Source organism: Perca fluviatilis, chromosome 4, assembly GCF_010015445.1.
Source record: "Perca fluviatilis chromosome 4, GENO_Pfluv_1.0, whole genome shotgun sequence".
In the NCBI taxonomy this organism is placed as follows: Eukaryota; Metazoa; Chordata; class Actinopteri; order Perciformes; family Percidae; genus Perca; species Perca fluviatilis.
The window spans coordinates 7,546,388-7,564,376 of NC_053115.1; the positions used below are offsets into that span (position 1 = coordinate 7,546,388).

Sequence of the window (17,989 nt, forward strand, 5' to 3'; positions counted from 1 at the left end):
GTTGGCTCAGTGGGTAGAGCAGGCGCACATGAACATAAGAGGTTTATGCCTCGATGCAGAGGTCCAGGGTTCGGATCCGACCTGTGAAGAATTCCTGCATGTTTCCCCCTCTCTCTTTTTTTTTTTTTTTTTTTTTTTTTTTTTTTTTTTTTTTCTTCGCGGCCTTACATTATACATTAAAGGCTGAAAAGCCCAAAAAAAACAATCTAAAGAAATTAACTAAAAAAAGAAAAAGGTAAAATGATGCTTCTTCATTAAATTAAACTAAAGGGGGGCAGGGGCAAAAAAACTTGTACAGATATCACCATAATGGTATGAGTGGAACAGGGTGCCTGGTTGGGGTAAATTATGGGTATGGGCTGTGTTTATAAATCTTTGTCAACACGTGAGTTACCTGCAGAAAGTGGATGAAGTAGCAGAGCACCAGCCTGTTGAGCTCAGGCAGAGACTGAACCACAGCGATGGCCGCCACTGGGTCGTCACAGTTACTGACACACTGCTTGTAGAAGTTCATTGGGATGAGAGGTTCCTCCAGCTCCCGATACCACAGCTTCATTAGAGAGGCTGAACGAGACAAACGTACCCTTAGTTTTCACATTCACACCCAACACATACATGCAGACAAACGACAACAAACAAGCCAAATACATCCTTCCTTACCAGGGACATTGGGGTCAGAGAGATTCTCTGGGATCCTCCACTGGTCTACTTGGAGCTTCAACGCATTCACTTCATCAATGTCTCCAGGCACTCTGGGGAAAGAAAAAAAAAAACAGCACGTTAGTTACACTCAGTGGCCACAAGAGGGACCCCTACTCCCATCATTACAGATTCTCCATGCCCTGTGGCAAAGCCATTGCTACTGCACTCCCAATAGGCCTCAAATGTGTCCTGGTAGCTGACAGTACTCTTAGTTTGCAGTGCTTATTTGGAACAAACCGAAAACCGAATAAACATAACATAACCAAACAACACACTGTTCAGGACGGTCCGCGTTGCGTGTAGGAGCCGAGTTTCACAGGGAGGGTAAGGGAGCGCTCTTCTAAACAAGTCAAGATGTTACAGAATTACAGTCGCTGGAGAGAATCCTACACAAACACACAGTCGTGTAGTTCCCACATGCTTGTAAGCTTAAGCAGTAATGTAAACACATATTATGAAGTATCAAATTAAACGGTGCTGGTCTGAGGAGCAAAGCAGGGCTGTGTTTGTTCTGCTGTCTGTTGTGTGTACTGTACACAGGGAGAGCCTACTATAAAATACAGAGATACAGGAGACCACACACACACACACACATTTGTTTATACACACTATACATACAATGAAGCAGATACAGTACATAAGATCCCCCTTCTAATTTCCTAGACTCCACCTCTCTCACTCTGCTCGAATCGAGGCATGTAATTGGCTGAGTTAAGTCTTTCTTACCTGAAGATGCCCTCCGTCTGAGCCCCGCCCAGAGCCAGAACATACTGGGAAAGCTGAACCTGCACCCAGGGCAGTTTCCTATCTGGGAAGAGCTCGCTCTGCCTCTCCATCACCTCCTCCAGAGAACTGCCAAACAGGGAGGGCGTGACGATGGCCCGCCTACTGTGGTCGATCTCCTCCAAGGTGGGCTTACGTAGACCCTGGAGGGGCGAGAGGTAAGGAAAGGAGAAGATTTACAACCTGTGTATGCAGCTGTGCTACTATGACTGGGCCTGTGTTAATGTCTCTACCTGTGACCGTGTCAGTGTGCCTATAATTATGTTGCTCTCTGTGACAGTACCTAAGATGACTCAGATGCCAAATCACAACTTTCAAGCTGATACATCCTATTTTTATCATAAGACAGGGACATATTTTTTAATAGCATGTACACGCAACATCTAAAGCTTAACACCTCTTTCTTTATTCTTTTAGCGTACCTTTTTGCCTCCGGTGATCGCCACCTTCTGCAGTTTCCGATGGCAGAACTTGGCATATGTGCTGATAGGCAGACCTGTAGGTTGACAGAAGAGAAAAATTCACGACTGAGAAACGATGAAACCAAAGTCCACCAGAAACACTTCGCACACCCTTGTTATGCCCTCAAAGACCCTATGTAAAACCCTTAAGCATCAGGCATTACTGAACACACAAACTAATAAATTATTTAAATTCTTTCCCACCAACAGTGTTTTTCGAGCCCCGGGACAGATGTCAAGATGCGTATGAGAGGCAGGCAGTGGTAATTGGAGAGACATGTTGACGGTGCGATTCTGGCATATGGGGATTAGAGCAGGGCTGGCTAAACTGTCAGGCTGAAGGAAGATTTACTGCTGTTGAACAAAAGCTTTAGAGACAGGATCCGGCCTGCACCTCCAACGTTCAGGTGATTCATCAGCATCCACAGACATGAAGGGCGAATGAGAAACACAGAGGCTCCCTGTCTACAACCTGCCCCAAGTAGCTACTGTAGGGCCTAGATCTATTTTGGAAGTGACCTGCATTAGAGAAACAATGTTGTTTTCTGAGGTTGGATGTCCTTCAAGAGACACAGGCTATCAACAGCTGGATTATGTATGCTAGCTTTCAAACAACCAAAAAGCCAACAGAAAATCTTGATTGTTGGGTCATCGTGTGCACTCATGAAAATAAATTATACCCATCTTTCATTGCGGTGGTAACAAACCCTGAGCTCTCAGGGGGTCTATTGCGTTCCCAGAATCTCCACTGTATCAGCTACCTGAACCAGGGCCAGATGGACGAAAACCACAGATGGGATTTTAAAATGTAACAAACACTTTCCAACATGTTCCCTACAGTCAAACCAGATTTATGGCAAACAGGTGACTCCCATGCAAGCTCACAACTGCAGCTAATCTGACCGAGTTTGGCTATAATTATCTCTAATTAGAGAGATCATACCAATAATTTGCCCTTGAACTTGGCAAAGACGGGCTATTTTTCCCAGGGCTCCCAACATAGAGGCGGTACACTTAGTCGCAGAAAAAGCAAGAGTGCAGAGCCACTTTGCTGCAGTGAGGAAGGGTTTAAACACTACTGGTTGTCTAGATTTACATCAGGCATGAAAACAACAACAACAACCAGGCAACCAAAGCCCAGGAGAAATATGAGCTCATTAGGAGTGCGAGTGTACTGTACCAGGCTGAGAACGGCATGACCCCTGTCTACACAGGCGCTGAAGCCAAACTTAACGACAAAAACACAGAGCCGTTGAAAGGATGTCGAGAAGACAACTTCAGTCTCATCTTGGGCACTGTTTATGAGACAAGTCTACACGAATTCAAGTGCTGGCTGGAACCAACACTTCCCCGGGCCCGAGCCTAACAAAGTCCATTTCCAATCCCAGACCAGGTCTGGCCTTAAAAAAAAAAAAAAAGGAGGCCCCCAGTTCCCACATGCGTCTCGTACTGCTGCTGTTTACAGCTGCTCATTACTCTGATTAGACACAATGTACGTGTTTCAGCCCCTTCATCCATCTACCAAACAGCACCTCATTATGCTGTTTTTCTGAGACTTTCATCAAGATTCCTCTCTCCAAAGACCTTTTGACTTAGTCAGAAACGTTCCGTAGGTTCTCTCGTTGACCTCTTAGTCAGTGGAGTCTGAGTCACTGAAGTACAATGTGTGAGGCCACTGCTGTGGTGTCTGCTGTGAGATGATTGGGTTCCTGTTTGGCAACATCATCATCGGAGCTGGCAGTGTGGGCTGCTCTAATGAGGGCACGTGCCGATGAGTAGGTATCCCCTTAAACGTCTGACATGCATAGAGACCGCTAATATGATTCACAGTGTGGTCCATTGTGTGTATAGAGAACATTCTGAAATTCTTATCCTACATATTGTTTTCAGCTCAACTTTCTGTGAAAACCATTCATTGCGTCTGCGAGTACATTAGCATGTACTCATCTGGCAAACTGCACAGTGCTGCATTTTCCATCCCACACAGAGTGGTCACTCTACAGGGAATGATATGTTAGATTTGTATTGGCTTGCATGGCTTAGACTCCAGACAGCTTCTGAAGAAAGTAGAAAAACATCTTTGGGACTCCTTCCCTGCCTACTTTGTACTCTGTCAAACAGATAAGCTTATACAAACGGGAAATACAAAGGAGGTTCTTAAAGCGATATTTAGGACTGAAGAGCGGGTAATGAACAAAAGATGGTAACACTTTATCCATCTACATAAGAGTGACATGACACAGTCATGACACAGTCATGACCCATGAACCCTAACCCTAATCCTAACCATAACTTGTCATGACAAAAACTGAATGACGCTTACTAAAAGAAGCGTTACGTCATCAACGTTTATGACTTGTTTATAATGTTTATGACACGTTCATGACAGTGTCATGTCACTCTTATGTAGATACCTTCAAGTAAAGTGTAACCCAGGAGTCAGTAACCTTAGGCACGGGTGCCACCAGTGGCACGCGGTAGCTCAAACAATGGCACACTAACAATAAGCTCGCAAGAGAGTTTTTCGGAAATGTTCAAGTCCGTATGTCAAATGGCCTCTTTCACAGCCATTGCCAGGAGAACAGTGGAGAACGCGCATTCCGCGAAGACCCGCCCTACTCTGTCTCTAATTGGCTAGTACTCATTGCCTTTTTCACAGAATGTGACGCAAAAGGGGAAAAAAAATAACACAGTAGATGATGGCAGACTTAATGCTGATATGGCACACTGATTAACATGAACATTTTAAAATGGCCCTTTATATTAAAATGGTTGCCCAAAAGATTCACCTTCTTCCTCATCTGTATTCTGTTTCCTCTTCTTTCTGGACTTTGAATTCTTCTTCAGCTTTAGTTCCTGCTGTTCCAATATGAACTGAGTCACTATCAAAACAGAAGATAACAAAAAGGTCAAATTTCTGATGGCCAGTTAGATAAACACAAAGCAGACAGATTTTTGGGCTCATCAAAAACAATACTGTGCTTTTCATCATGATCGTACTGAATTAAATCACAATTCCAAAGCAAAATAGAAAAGGGAAGAAAATGCAAATGCAATTTTAAAAAGAGAAACATCTCTCTGGCCTACATAAACACAGGGAGGTAGAGAAGAAAGAAAGGTGACCCACCATGTTGCTCAGTCTGAGACTCACATTTCTTGTCGCTGGCAGGGTCCGTGTGTCTCTGGATGTAGCCCTCCAGGTAGCAGCGGAACTTGGGCGAGGGGGCGAAGAACGCCAAGCTGACAGCCATCAGCTCCCAGCCTCCCGCCAAGCTTCTCGGGGTGGCATTGCCTGTGGTCTGCCTCACCAGCTGCACGTACAGCTCGTCCCGCAGCCCTGGCATGTCCCAGCACTTGGTGATGATGAGGAGGGCACAGTGACGGCGGTCCAGACGCGAAGGCCGGTCTCCCATGTAGGCCTGCACCAGCTTGAACATCTCGCAGGCCTCCTTCCGGACGGCGCGGTTGCTGGTGACCAGCATGGGCTTTTTGATGGAGCCGCGGTTCCACGACAGCATGTTGGCAATGGAGACACGGCGACGGAACAGGCCTTGCGTGTGCATGTTGAGGTGCTTGCTGGCCCAGTCCTCCATGCCCATGTCGGGAGGCGGGGGCTGCCGCAGGGTGGCGTAGGAGAGCTGGTAGGAGGATCCCCGTGCTCTTCCACCTTCCCCATCACCTTCTTCTCTGTTGTCATGGTTGACAGGGCGATGAGGGCCTAGGGAAGCAGTCCGCCCATCCACCATGCCTTTCTTTCTGCTCTCCAACTGAGCCTGCAGTTCTAGGGTGCCCGCCTGCAGGGAGACAAGAGGTGGACATGAGATAGAGAAGAAGAGTTCTACCGAAGAGCAGGAGGGAGGGTATCAGAAGAGGAGACAGAGGGGGTGAGGCAAGAGTGCAGCAGAGGTCCAAACTGTGTGTGTAGCTACAGAGTCTTCACTGTGTCACACTAGGAGCTGTGCTGCCTTCCACCTACGGCGCTCTGCTCTGCAGTGCTGGGGCTCGAGGGGGAATCGTTGCAGGATTGGCACACTTCTTTCCTGATGCCAGAAATAAATTGCACCGGGGAAGAAATCTCCCCAAATCCTCATGAACCCTGGCCTGTGGAGCAGGTGACCAGATAGTGACATAACAGTCCTTACCCCTGCCCCTTTCCACTCACATCTACCCTGCAAACCAAAGCTATGCTAATAGACCTCCCTGTGATCCCTGCGGTTGAGTTTATGACTATAAGGAGCACCTCATACTCCCTTAATAGAAAAAGCCAGTAACCCAAATATTCTCTGCAAACAGCCAGGAACAACACCAGACCTGAGCCAGAATCAAAGCTCAAATTTACTAATGGAACATAAAACGCATTGACATGTCTTTTCAATGAGACCCTGATGTAATATGGAGCTCACAAGTGCCAGACAAGCTGGACTTTACATTTTGGTTTCTCAATCAAATGGAGCAGATGTGAGCTTCGGCTTTGCCAGAGGGTTTATATGGTCGTACATAGTTTATAGTTTTTAGAAAGAAATTGGTGACAGAGGTCAACTCCAGAAGATCAAATGGAACAAAGCACATGTTCAACTAGAGAATAGGAATGTACAACTTCTACTTTCCATAAATTACACTGTTTTTACAGATAGCTTACAGATGCACACAGCACATGATGGGCATTTAGTCATACTATGGATTGAGACAGTGGACAACTCTTTAAAAACATGAATTATTCATGTTTTTTTGTGGAAATGGACAGTTTCAGTGTGTCCTTTGAACAAGCTAGTTCAAAGGTCTTAATAGTCTCAGTGAGAACTGAATGTTCAAATATGGAAATATAGAGCTGCTGCTACATAGCAAGCCATAATCTGAGAGTGTGTGTGAGTGATATAACAGCAGGTCTGAAGAACATTCCAGGGCAGACTTAGGGGGCCTGCTCAGTGCTCCTTGGCTGCTGTCTAACATGCTTAAGCCACAGTGGTACCAAAACGCCTTGGTACCAGCCTGCCCACTCTTCCTCCTCCTCTTCTCCCTGCCAAGTCTGGGCCATATGGGCCGCAGCGGCCCTCCTTCCTGACCGAGGGAAGCCATGTCCTGAATCTCTCTGGCCTGGCATGGGCCCCAGATGCCCAAGCACAGAGATGGCATATGAGTATACAGTACCTGCAGTGCAGGGCAGATGGACGGTGGTAAGAGGATGACAGGTAATGCTGGGACTGTGGTTATTATAGCAGTGCCCTGCCTGCCCACTGCCTAAGGTCTTGGGGACATTTAGGCACCGAAGACTGGAATGTAAAAGGCATTACTCACAAATGCTCAGTTCTTTTCAAAGAGACAAATTAGCCTTACTGTTTTCATCCCACAGCTCCCTGTTGAATCAAACATTCATTATTGTAGTTGCAGCGGTGCAGTGGGGCCGCTTCTGAAAACACTATAATGTATGGAGGCATGGGGAGTGATTCTGTTGCAAGAGGGGATTTGGAGATTAGAAGTAGCAGATCTTGGAACGGGCTCCACATGCTGCCACTTATACAACTGTTTTGACAAGTCAAAATAGTTCTTTTATCTTTAAATCATGTGCACCGTTTGTAAGGACCCTTATATTTTAGTGCTCTGCAAAGACTAAATCTAACCACATCTGTTGTGTTGTCTAGGGCTTTTATATTTCTTTTAGTATTTACTGAGTCACACAATATTTCCATTCTCCCACTTACAGCTCTCTGAGGACTAGACATACTAAACAATAGAAAAGCAGCAGCTAGAAATTCCCATATTACGCAGATACTTTATTAAGGAATTACTCTGCTTCATTTGTCAGTGAGACTGAAGACATCAGTAATCCGAGCACTTCCAGACCAAATAAAGCTGAATCCAAGCAAACCTGCTGAGGTAAACAGACTACACAATAACACACACACAGTTGAGCTCTTAATCAGACAAGAAAGTATCATAGTATTGGATTAGCTATGATGTATTCTCTTACAATCTGTAAGAAATGTTCTTCCTGTTTGACACACACACACACACACACACACACACACACACACACACACACACACACACACACACACACACACACACACACACACACACACACACACACACACACACACACACGTAGAGGGCAGAGTTACCTGGGAGGGCGGTCCTGGGGTCTCTGGAGAGGACAGGCTGGCCTGGCTATTCACACTCATCTCCAAGGTGTCTACCTTTTCATAGGTCCTTTTCTGCCTCCCTGGTGTCTCCAGAGGGGTCAGCGCAGGGTTGCCATGGTTACCTGCCCTACTCAGTGACCGGGGAGCCCCGGTCAGTTCCTCTCGTGATGCGCACCTGCTTGCTGACCCCCCTCCCCCTCCTCCGTACCACCTGAGTGAGTCCGCGGGGGAGCGTGTCCGGGGTACGACAACCCTCTCCCCCATTTCCGGGTCCAGCCCCGCTCTCACCTCCCTCATGGTGTTGGAGCGACTCACCACCTCCCTCATCTCGGCCATGAGCCTCTCGTTGAGGGCACACAGCTCCCCGCTGCTGCCTACCGACCCCGGCCTGCCTCCTGCACCACCACCGGCTCCCACCCTCCTCCTGCTCTTTCTTCTCAGACTTGGGGAGGGGCCGGTGGAGTAACCAGAGTCCTGATAGTTTGCCGTGGCCTGGGGGGTTGAAGAGGGGAAGTCCTGCGAAGCCTGGCTGCTCTGTCTGCTGTGTCGTGCCTCCATGGCGCGCTGGACAGTGGCCTCAAGGACCCGCCAGCTTTGCTTCTTGTCCAGTGTACTTGGGCCCGGGGTCCCTGGCTCTCTGTCCCTCATCTGGCCTCGAGCCTGGGGCAAAGAGTGGGCCTGGGGATGTGGCTGAGGATGGGGCAAGACAGGATCCTGCCTGGAGGTAGGGGAAGGGGTACGTGTGGGTACAGGAGAGCCAGATAGAAGTGCCTGTTTGGGGTCCACGTTTATCATGTGCTTGATGCACTCCAGACCAGCTGGGCTGTAGTCAGAGGCAGAGGGATTCCTCCTGTGTCTGGACCCTGAATGAGATGAACCAGGGTGCTGGAGGTGTCTGGGTTTTTGGAGGCTATGGGTAGGTGTCAGACGAGACAGAGGTTGTCCATTGTACAGGTGCGCCCCCTCGACCTCCATGTCTGTTGGGGGTTCATCATATATGGGACATTCTGAAACTGGCTCGTCATAGATTGGGGTAGTGCAACCATACTGGGGAGAGACCGGGCATGGTGTGCTGGTCTGTGACCTGTGAAGGAGCGGACTAGGATGGCTACTGTCTGATGTCACCAAACAGAAGCTGCCATTGCTGGCTTTTCTCAGGTGATGGGCCTGACGTGTGTCAGCGGCCATTTTGCCAGAAGGGGCGGTTTTATATCCCTGGGTGGAGCTTAAATGTCCTCCTTGGGTCTTATTACTAGAGGGGTGCAGGTTGACGGTGTTGACTTTGCTGTGTGCACTGGGCTGGAGATGCTGCTGATGCAAGGCTGGGATAGGCTGGCTACGGCTCATGCTGTTCACTTTCACCAACATGGCTGCCTTAGAACCAGGTTCGGGCTGCCATCTTTGATAAGCATCCCTAAAAAGAACATCAGCAGAATTAGATTTGACAATGATCAAAGCAACAAAGTCATATATATATAAAGTCAAAAGAAACACCCAAAAGTCAACAGACCGAACCGTAAAAGCACTATCATCATACACAATCATACACAGGCATGAGGCCATTCGCTATATATCCTCCATTTTTAAATATGCAACGCTGACAGGGCTGAGAAAATCTGCAGCAATCCACAAATTCCTCTCCAAACAGTTTGCTGACCTCCAAAGACTTTACTCCATTTTTAGTCTGGCAGTCATAGTAAACTTTTCAGACCCATGAGACAATAACTCCAGTGTGTGAGCAAAAATCGCCTAAAAATACTGAGTGACTGAACAAAACACATCTCACTGAAATATATGTTTAGGACTGGGTGGGGAGAATATACATAGGGTAACATTATATAAAATAATTGCTGGTAGTTGTGTATCTGTGGACTAGCTAATGTTGGTTATATCTAAATATTCACATAGCATAAAAGTCTGCCATCTGAATCAACATCTGGACAGTAAATCAACAAGCCACATGAAAAGAGGTGGATCTGAGAGAAGTCAGGATTGCAGTAGTTCACAGTAGTTCGCATCTTCACCCGGGTCTAAAAGGTTAATTCTTCTCCTTTTGGTTGAGCAGCTGGGCTAACTTCAAACCCAATAGGCCATTGCTAATCCCAGCAACCTAAAACAATCTGTCATCAATCTGGTCACGCTGCTCTGGTCTGCTGCCCTTTCCTCGGCTGTCCCCTCATAATCATCCCCTGCAATCAGGACTTTTCATTCCTCGACTGATCAAAAACTTGCCCTCTCAAACCAACGAGTGTGTCCAAAGCGGGCATTATTGCACATACTACACGCATGGACACAGCCGGCGGCTGGCCTGAGTAAGACACGTGACGTAGTACAGAATATACAAGCTCAGTAGACTTCCTCTCTTAATCAAAAGGTCAAAGAGGTAAATAAGTGTGAAGGCAGGCAAAGGAGACTTACCTTCCCTCCCTCCAACCTCTTCTTAACATTCAGTGGGGTAATTAATTAGATCAAAGCGGATCACCTTGTGTCCTTTTAAGTCCAAACATAAACACAGATCAGCGTAGAGCCAGACCAAGTGCTCAAAGGCTTCCTTTTTCCAAGAGCACTACGACTTAGTTGAGAGTTGGGCTGTAACGGCAGCAAGAGGACGCAGACGGAGGAGGAAAGAGGCGGAGTGATCCCCCTCTCCTCCCCACATCTCTCTGGAACAATGCTGAAACAATTCCCCTGAGGTCCTCAAGCCAACGGCAAACTTCCTTTAGTCCTCCTAGCTACAGCTCGCCTCTCTCTCTCTCTCTCTCTCTCTCTCTGTCCCTATAGAGTGAGTCACACCACCTCAGCGGTTTGAATGTAAACAGGCTCTCATCTTCAAACAGTCCCACATATTCGCCATCCAGGCAGGGCCTAAAAACAGCTGGATCTCAGCCACATGGCACAGCACCAGGACAGCATGTCACAACCACTGTTGTTGGGATTGCTCCAATGCCCACACCTCACTGAGACCAATCAACAAAGTTTATTGCCTAAAAAACACACAAAAAACACACAGACATAGACTCACGTGTGAAGACAAGAAGCCCTGATGGATGGGATTCACCCCAAACCACTACGGTTTAGTTGTTACGAGCAAGTGTGAGTATGTACGGTTCCGCGGGGTGGAGAGGGGGTTGATAGGTGACAGCTGTAAACATGAGAAGCCACTGTTTGTACTCTTTGAAACAGTGTAGGTTTTCTCACTCTGGTCCTGTCAAGCAGGAGGAGGTGATACAAACGCTACAAAAATCATTGCCACCTCAGCAGCTGACCGTTTAGCACCAGTTTGCTACAGCAGGAACAGCTCACCCTTGAAACATCAAGGCTTTCCTCATAATTGGACGGCCAAAGAACACAGCAGACATCACACACAAAACCACAATAATCAAATTCCCCTTCCATTATCCACAAACAAATCAAACCTTGTTGTTCACACATAAAACAAACAATCTTGAGTTAATGTGACGGCCAGCTGTAAAAATCATGAATCTGTCTTCCATGGTCTTGGTGGGTGGGTGACGTACTTTATGAGGACTGACCCTGAGATACAAGTGACTACTACTTCCTGTCTGAGGAGGTCCTCTGGAGGGTTGGAGAGAGGGCTTCCCCATATGTAACACAAACAGGAAATGCCTAATGTAATGTTCACATGCTGTGCCCGGGGGCGGAAGTATGAGTTAAAACTTAATTATAGGGATTTTTTTTATACATTTTTCACATCATACATAAAAAAAAAATAAAAAAAAAAACTATATCCCTGGGCCGCTGTCCTTAGATGCTCCATTTTCATGTCCAAAAAATGTCTATACTATGGCTGTGTCTCAAACCGCCTACTTTAACACTTCAAACACTTAGTTTTAAGTATATAGTGGAGATAACGCAAAAAGTCAGAGCACTGAAAGTACCGGGATGACCCCCTAAAAACGGTCAAAAGGTTCAGTGTGGAACGATGGACACTACGCGCACTAAACGGGCGCCATCTTGACTACAAGGTGGAAAGGGGAGGGACCAGGGACGTGGACCGGCAGGTGATTGGACGAACGCGCCACGTGGGTCTGGCTTCTCCCGGATTTCACAACCGAGCATAATGGCGGCTCGTTCAGAATACGATCTCGTATTTTACGAAAATAGTTCACCGAAGCGTATTTCTGAAAACATTTTAAGCGAAAAATAGGCCATATGGTTGCTGAATCTGTCGGTTTTTTTAATCGACAAAGGTCAGTTTAATAGATTTTCGTCAGATTTTGAGAGCCGACCACTCGTCATTTCAAGTGTTTTAACATAAGTGTTCCTTTTGGGACAATACTAACCATCGAAAGTGGGCACTACGGCAGTAAGTGGTCAGTGCACATTAGCAGTGTACTGACGGAAGTATGCAGAATGAGACACAGCCTATTCCTTCATGTCCATACAAACACTAAATTATATCTTATGATAAATTCAGTAGCAACATTAAACAACCTATTGTTCAGGGACTGAAACCTGACACATTCATGGGCCTGTGAGGAAGTCCAGCTCGCAGTGTTGGGAGAGAGGGATTTTGTCAGGCTTTGTTTCTGTTGTCTGCCTACCATTGTCCCTCTCTGGCTCTGCAAAAGGTCTGGCATGTTCACCCCTTCTAGCACTGGCACATGTTGAATGTCAGCAGGGAGTTTGGTGCGACGATCACTGCGATTGCATGGGGGCCGGGAGACAACTCCAACCTTAAGGCTTTACAGTGTCTTTGATATCTATCCAAAGCCGCTAATCCCATTGCACAGCTAGAACAGCACTTGCATATCAGTAAACCTCAGGTCAACCAAATAAAGTATGATTACAAACCAAGAACCAAAAGAGAGACAAAGACAGTACAATGGTGAAAAAAAATACAACAGGCCTAAAGTGGAGAGACGATTGGTGGGGGTGGGGTGAAGGAGAACAGAGCTCGAGAGACAAGAGAGGAGGGTGTGAGCATGTGTAAATGAGAAGGGGTGGGGATTAGTCGTGGGAGAGTGCAGCAAGGGAATGAGCGGGAAGGCTGGCATTCCTCAGGGCTCATTCAGGGGCCTCTGTGGCAGTGTGGGGAGACATGCACAATGCTTGGCTGTGCCATCGTCACGGAGACGCCTCTGTCAATGACAGCAATGGGGTGCAAGTAGGGGGGCGAGAAAGATAATAGGGACAGGCTGAACCTGAAAGAGATACCAGAAGGCAAAACTGACTCTTATGTAACACTAAACAGGGGGGGGGGGGGGGGGGGAAAAAAAAAAAAAAAAAAAATTTTTTTTTAAAGGGGGGTTGTGTGGGGGGGGGGGCGCGTGTGGGGTGTTGGATGTTGGGTGAAGGGGGGGATTCAGCATCTATCAATTTAGTTAAATGATTAAATATGATAATTATCACTGGGAGTCTAAAAACTCTTCAGATTTTCCAAATCCCTTGCTGTCTGCAAAAAGATGATATCCATTTCAACTATTTCTTGAGCACACATGATTAGACACAGCGCATGTGCACACACCTATCCTTCGCCTACATTTGCACTTACAAACCCCTTCTTTCAGAGCCTGGAGCTAGCATGCGAGACCTTTAGGAACAGAAATGTTAGATAAAATGAAGTTAGAGGCCCTTTGGAAACCAACAGTGTAATGTGATTGGCCTCTGGGTCAGCAAATCCACTTAACGGTCAGCAAATTTCAATTAGTCTCAGCAGCTATGGTGTCTCACATCCACAGCCCACACCCACCTCTGTCACTGTTCTGAATATTGCTGTGGTCATGTCGTCTCAATAACCAACTAAATATACTATGGGGACTCTGCTGTCAGCAGATGTTCTGTCTCTCCCTTCTTTCCTGCATGGAAGAACAGTTGTTGGAAAAGCCATCAGCTGAATCACTTTGGCAAATAGGGATATGGATTTGGAAGCTCTAAAATATACCCCATGGGAATAGTGAAGTCTGAAAAACAGGAGTTATTATTAACATTGGCTTGACAGGAAAAGGAAATGAGGTCGCACAGGCCAAGCTTCTGCTGCACAAACACCTCAGAGTGCAAACCAATGGGATCACTGATCTGCGTAGAGGAAGGAAACCGAAAAGACAAAGAGGATTCGCTCTTTGTCACAATGTTGTAACATTCAAAGCTGATTTTTCTTATTTTTTTCTACTTTTGAACAACGGGTCATAAAAATATCAATGAGAAGAATAAAATAACATTTTCGGCTTGAGGCAGAGCTGGTAGCCCCGTAGTTCCTGTCAGTCACCTCCAGAGAGCCAGCTGTCCTGCAACAGCTGAACTGACGCACCTCCCTCCTCTGAGCCAAGATGTCTACCAGTTGTGCATGTCTGTGGCTCCTGCAGCCCGACCCCCACTGGAGTGCTGGGCTGGGCCAGAGGACAGCCACTAGGATCATTTTGAGGCCAACCCAACTGAATTCCAGAGAGACACGCCTCTAAAAAATTTGAAAGTGTATTTGCAACTCTTTTTGTGATGGCAGAACCCATTAAAGCACACGGTTTGGATTACAGGATAAAAACTGAACGCACACACAAAAATGTTTCCAGTCAGTCTCAAGTCTCAAAGATAAGATCAGGCACACAAAAGAGCGCAGAAAAACAACAACCACAAAGGTAGTAAACAGTGATGTTCCGTTAGAAATGGATGCGAGTGAAAACCCTGTAAGCACCTTAAAAAAAATACTATCTCTGCATGCTGCAAATCAGCTGAGGCAGCCAGAGCAGCATGCCTGAGGCCAGTTCACATGTGGTGCCATTGGTTCTTCATGAAAACACTGGAGATATTCTACCGTACCACAGCACCAGATAGAGAAGTTAACTGTAAGAGCAGGGTTTCAATCATTTCTAAAAAGAGGTTTTGAATACACTGCTTCAGTGAGACATACAACTGTAGCTCTGTAATCTAGTTCTTGAGAATACCATGAAATTTGCATTCACAAAGTGAAACATGGAACGGGTATAGCAGAGTTGGAGTTATACGTTATTACGTGGGAGCCAGTGGGAGCTGAGCTCCCATGAAGAGTAAAATCCTACATATGTGGGAGTCGTTACTAATACATGGCCAACAACCATCATTTTAATCACACATAGATACTAATAATTTTTCAATATATTTAGTGTTATTTACGTTAAAGAAATTAAAAAAGGCTAGCACCACTTGGACTCTTCCACCCGTTTTCTTAAAGTGGTATGTTCCGCCCAGCGGCATGAACTGTTAGGCATTGAACTGTAAGCACATTAAGTCCCATAGCAATATGGTTTTGTGTATAATCAACCATTTTTTTTATGTTCCTCTTAATGTTAAATAATTATATGTATGTGTTATTTGTTTCTGTAGCCTATTGTTTGTTTGTTTATTTCATATCAATGTTTAATATGTTTATGTATGCACCAACAACCAAGGCAAATTCCTTGTTAAGTGCTACTTCTTGGCATTAAATCCTTTTCTGATTTTAGCTAAATCTTGTGCTCTTTTACTTGAGCTACTGCTGGTCATGCTAATTAGGTCCATTTAAGAACAGTTGAGTGTCTGCAGTGTTAGCTTTGTGTACAGCTTGGGCTTAATGTAACTGCATTCAATGCACCTCTGTTCTGTTCTCATTGTAAACACATTGTATTGCTACTTTCACATGTAGTCTGTACATTTAGTCTGTTTATATCCCCTTAAGTTATTATTTTATATTGCACCAACTACGTCTACTGATGAGAGTGTGCGAGCCGAGAACGTACTTCAAACCCTTTTTTTAAATTTTTTATTTATGTTCGTTAATTTAGAGGCCTCCACAAAGCTCAGGTTATAACTCAAACCCTGATGTATAGAAACAAGATAAGGACATTGTACCCGTTAACCAGACCAAAGAACTTAGGCACATAACATGCTCACACGTTCAAAGTACATCTTTTTCGCCAAGGAAAAAAAGAAATAGGCAGACTTAAAACACCATCTGGAAAGAACTGAAAATCAGCTTAAGACACCAGGAGCGTAGAGATGAAACATGGCTTTCTAGCGTGCGTAAAGATTTTGTGGCTATATCCTCAGAGTGGCGGGAGATGAAAAGCGTGAGAGGCCACTCAGTAAACATGCAGACAATGTCTGACTCATTAAACATTTAAACACTTTATCTACCCCATAAGACGCCCCCCTCATTTCCTAAATAAACCCACTGGTGATTTCTCCTACGTTACTCATAGCCAGACGGTCTGAAGCACATGAGGAGAAGCTTGTTTGGTCTTTATTTTTTTGTATTTTTTTTATACTTCTGCTTTCATGAGCACGTTTTATTAAAAAAAATGTATCACTAAAAACTTCCCCCAAAATAGAAACTAAAATGAAATGTTTACAGTTCTGTTTTTAGTTGGTTGGCACCTTAGGGGAGAACTTTCTACATTTGTTTCCCTGAACATTCCTTTAACTAAACTGGTTGCAAACTCATATGAAGCCAGCTATCTTATCTACTCTTTAATGTGTGAAGCTAATTCAACTTAGGTATAGGCACATAAAAATAAACAATGAAACAACCTAGACAGAGTTGAGGATTTAGGTAGTGATCTATCCAACTCTGTGTAAGCTTTCTGAATCTTAAAAAAAAAAAAAAAAAAAAAAGGAACCCAAAGCCAGTCAACAATCAGGAAAAGCGAGTTTCAAGATTGAATGCTGGTGCACTGCTATATCATTACAGGGCTAAATGAGAGGGAACATACAGGTAATTTGGTGTTCTTCTCCATTCAGGATACCCAGACTTCCTGGTTAGAGAAAGCTCTCAGTTGACCCTGGGGAACAACTGGGTTTAAGTGGGAGCCTTTGTTCCTTTTAGTGGTGCATTATACGTACCAGGCCACCCCATAAGACAAAAGAGTGCTGTGCCTGTGACCCTGACGCGAACCACCTTGGGCCACTTCTGGGTTGTCTTACACCATGCTGTCATGTTTCCTCGGCAGACTTTTAACAGTCACTAAACCTCGGCACGTCTTTCTGTAACTTCAGTGCTGCGGAGAAGAGCCCACACACGGTGAAGATGGCCATACGCGCAGATCACACACCATCTATGGTGAAATCCCATACAGATGTTATCTGGTTGATGACAACAACACACAGACACCGACACTCAACGGTTAGTGAAATTCAATACAGATGTTAAAAGCTAGTTGATCTGTAACACCTTTAGGTCCTACATTGTGGTAAGTTTGCGTCAGTTTCCTGTGCCTATAACCACATGTGACTGACATGTTTACCCTGTGGAGACCAAGGTACTTCCCTGATGAGCTTCACAGGCTCAAAGTACCCAGAAATTCCCAGAACATGTGATAAGACTTGGCCAATGAGTAACAGATTTGGCACTCAAGCGGACATAGTAGGTGTGCTCCTTTCAGCATGAACATAAACAAATACAAAGATATGAGCTTTACAAAAGACAGGGAAATCAACCAACTAGTGCTTAGAATGACACACAGGGTGTGTTTTGTGGAAACTTTGGAAACTCTATCTATTATGAACATATTTATTAATAGCCCAAAACAAAAGTAAACTGGTGCTGGAAGAACTGGGATTGTCCCATCTTCACAAAGAACAGCATTGTTTTTCAAAAGGTCATAAGTCAAAAACATTTCATCTCCGCCATAATTTCACAGAGAGAGGAAAAAAAAAAAAAAAAAAAAAAACACATGAAGTCTAAAATAGCTGAGACGTTCAAATCAAAGACTGACGAACTTTAAACAATGAAATATCCCATTACTCTATGGAACTAAAAAAAAAAAACGGAAGTAGCATAAACAAAATAAAGGAAGAGGATATTCTCATGAAAGCCCCTAACACTCCTGTGTTTCGTGGGACAGAACAATTAGCTAACCTCAAACCACCGTGACAACTCTTCATTTAAACATTCTCCCTCGTTCTTACCCATTGATCCTTGTCATTATCAAT

The 17,989-nt window shown here is 45.3% G+C and overlaps 1 protein-coding gene across 5 annotated transcripts in view; it reads right to left on the minus strand.

Moving 5' to 3' along the window:
* The window catches only part of arhgap46a (Rho GTPase activating protein 46a), a 36,468-nt gene that overhangs the window by 2,144 nt on the left and 16,335 nt on the right, over positions 1-17,989 (minus strand). For 3 of the 5 annotated variants that reach the window (XM_039798580.1, XM_039798581.1, XM_039798578.1), the window contains exons 3-9: positions 8,066-9,500; positions 5,074-5,740; positions 4,736-4,828; positions 1,908-1,981; positions 1,429-1,628; positions 661-752; positions 395-564 (exon numbers count right to left, since the gene is read on the minus strand). In XM_039798580.1, the coding sequence (XP_039654514.1) occupies positions 395-564; positions 661-752; positions 1,429-1,628; positions 1,908-1,981; positions 4,736-4,828; positions 5,074-5,740; positions 8,066-9,500 (2,731 nt within the window). Of the gene's footprint in view, positions 1-394; positions 565-660; positions 753-1,428; positions 1,629-1,907; positions 1,982-4,735; positions 4,829-5,073; positions 5,741-8,065; positions 9,501-10,504; positions 10,696-17,989 lie in introns of those variants that run through there. The other 2 variants (XM_039798582.1, XM_039798579.1) reach the window with 2 other exon arrangements.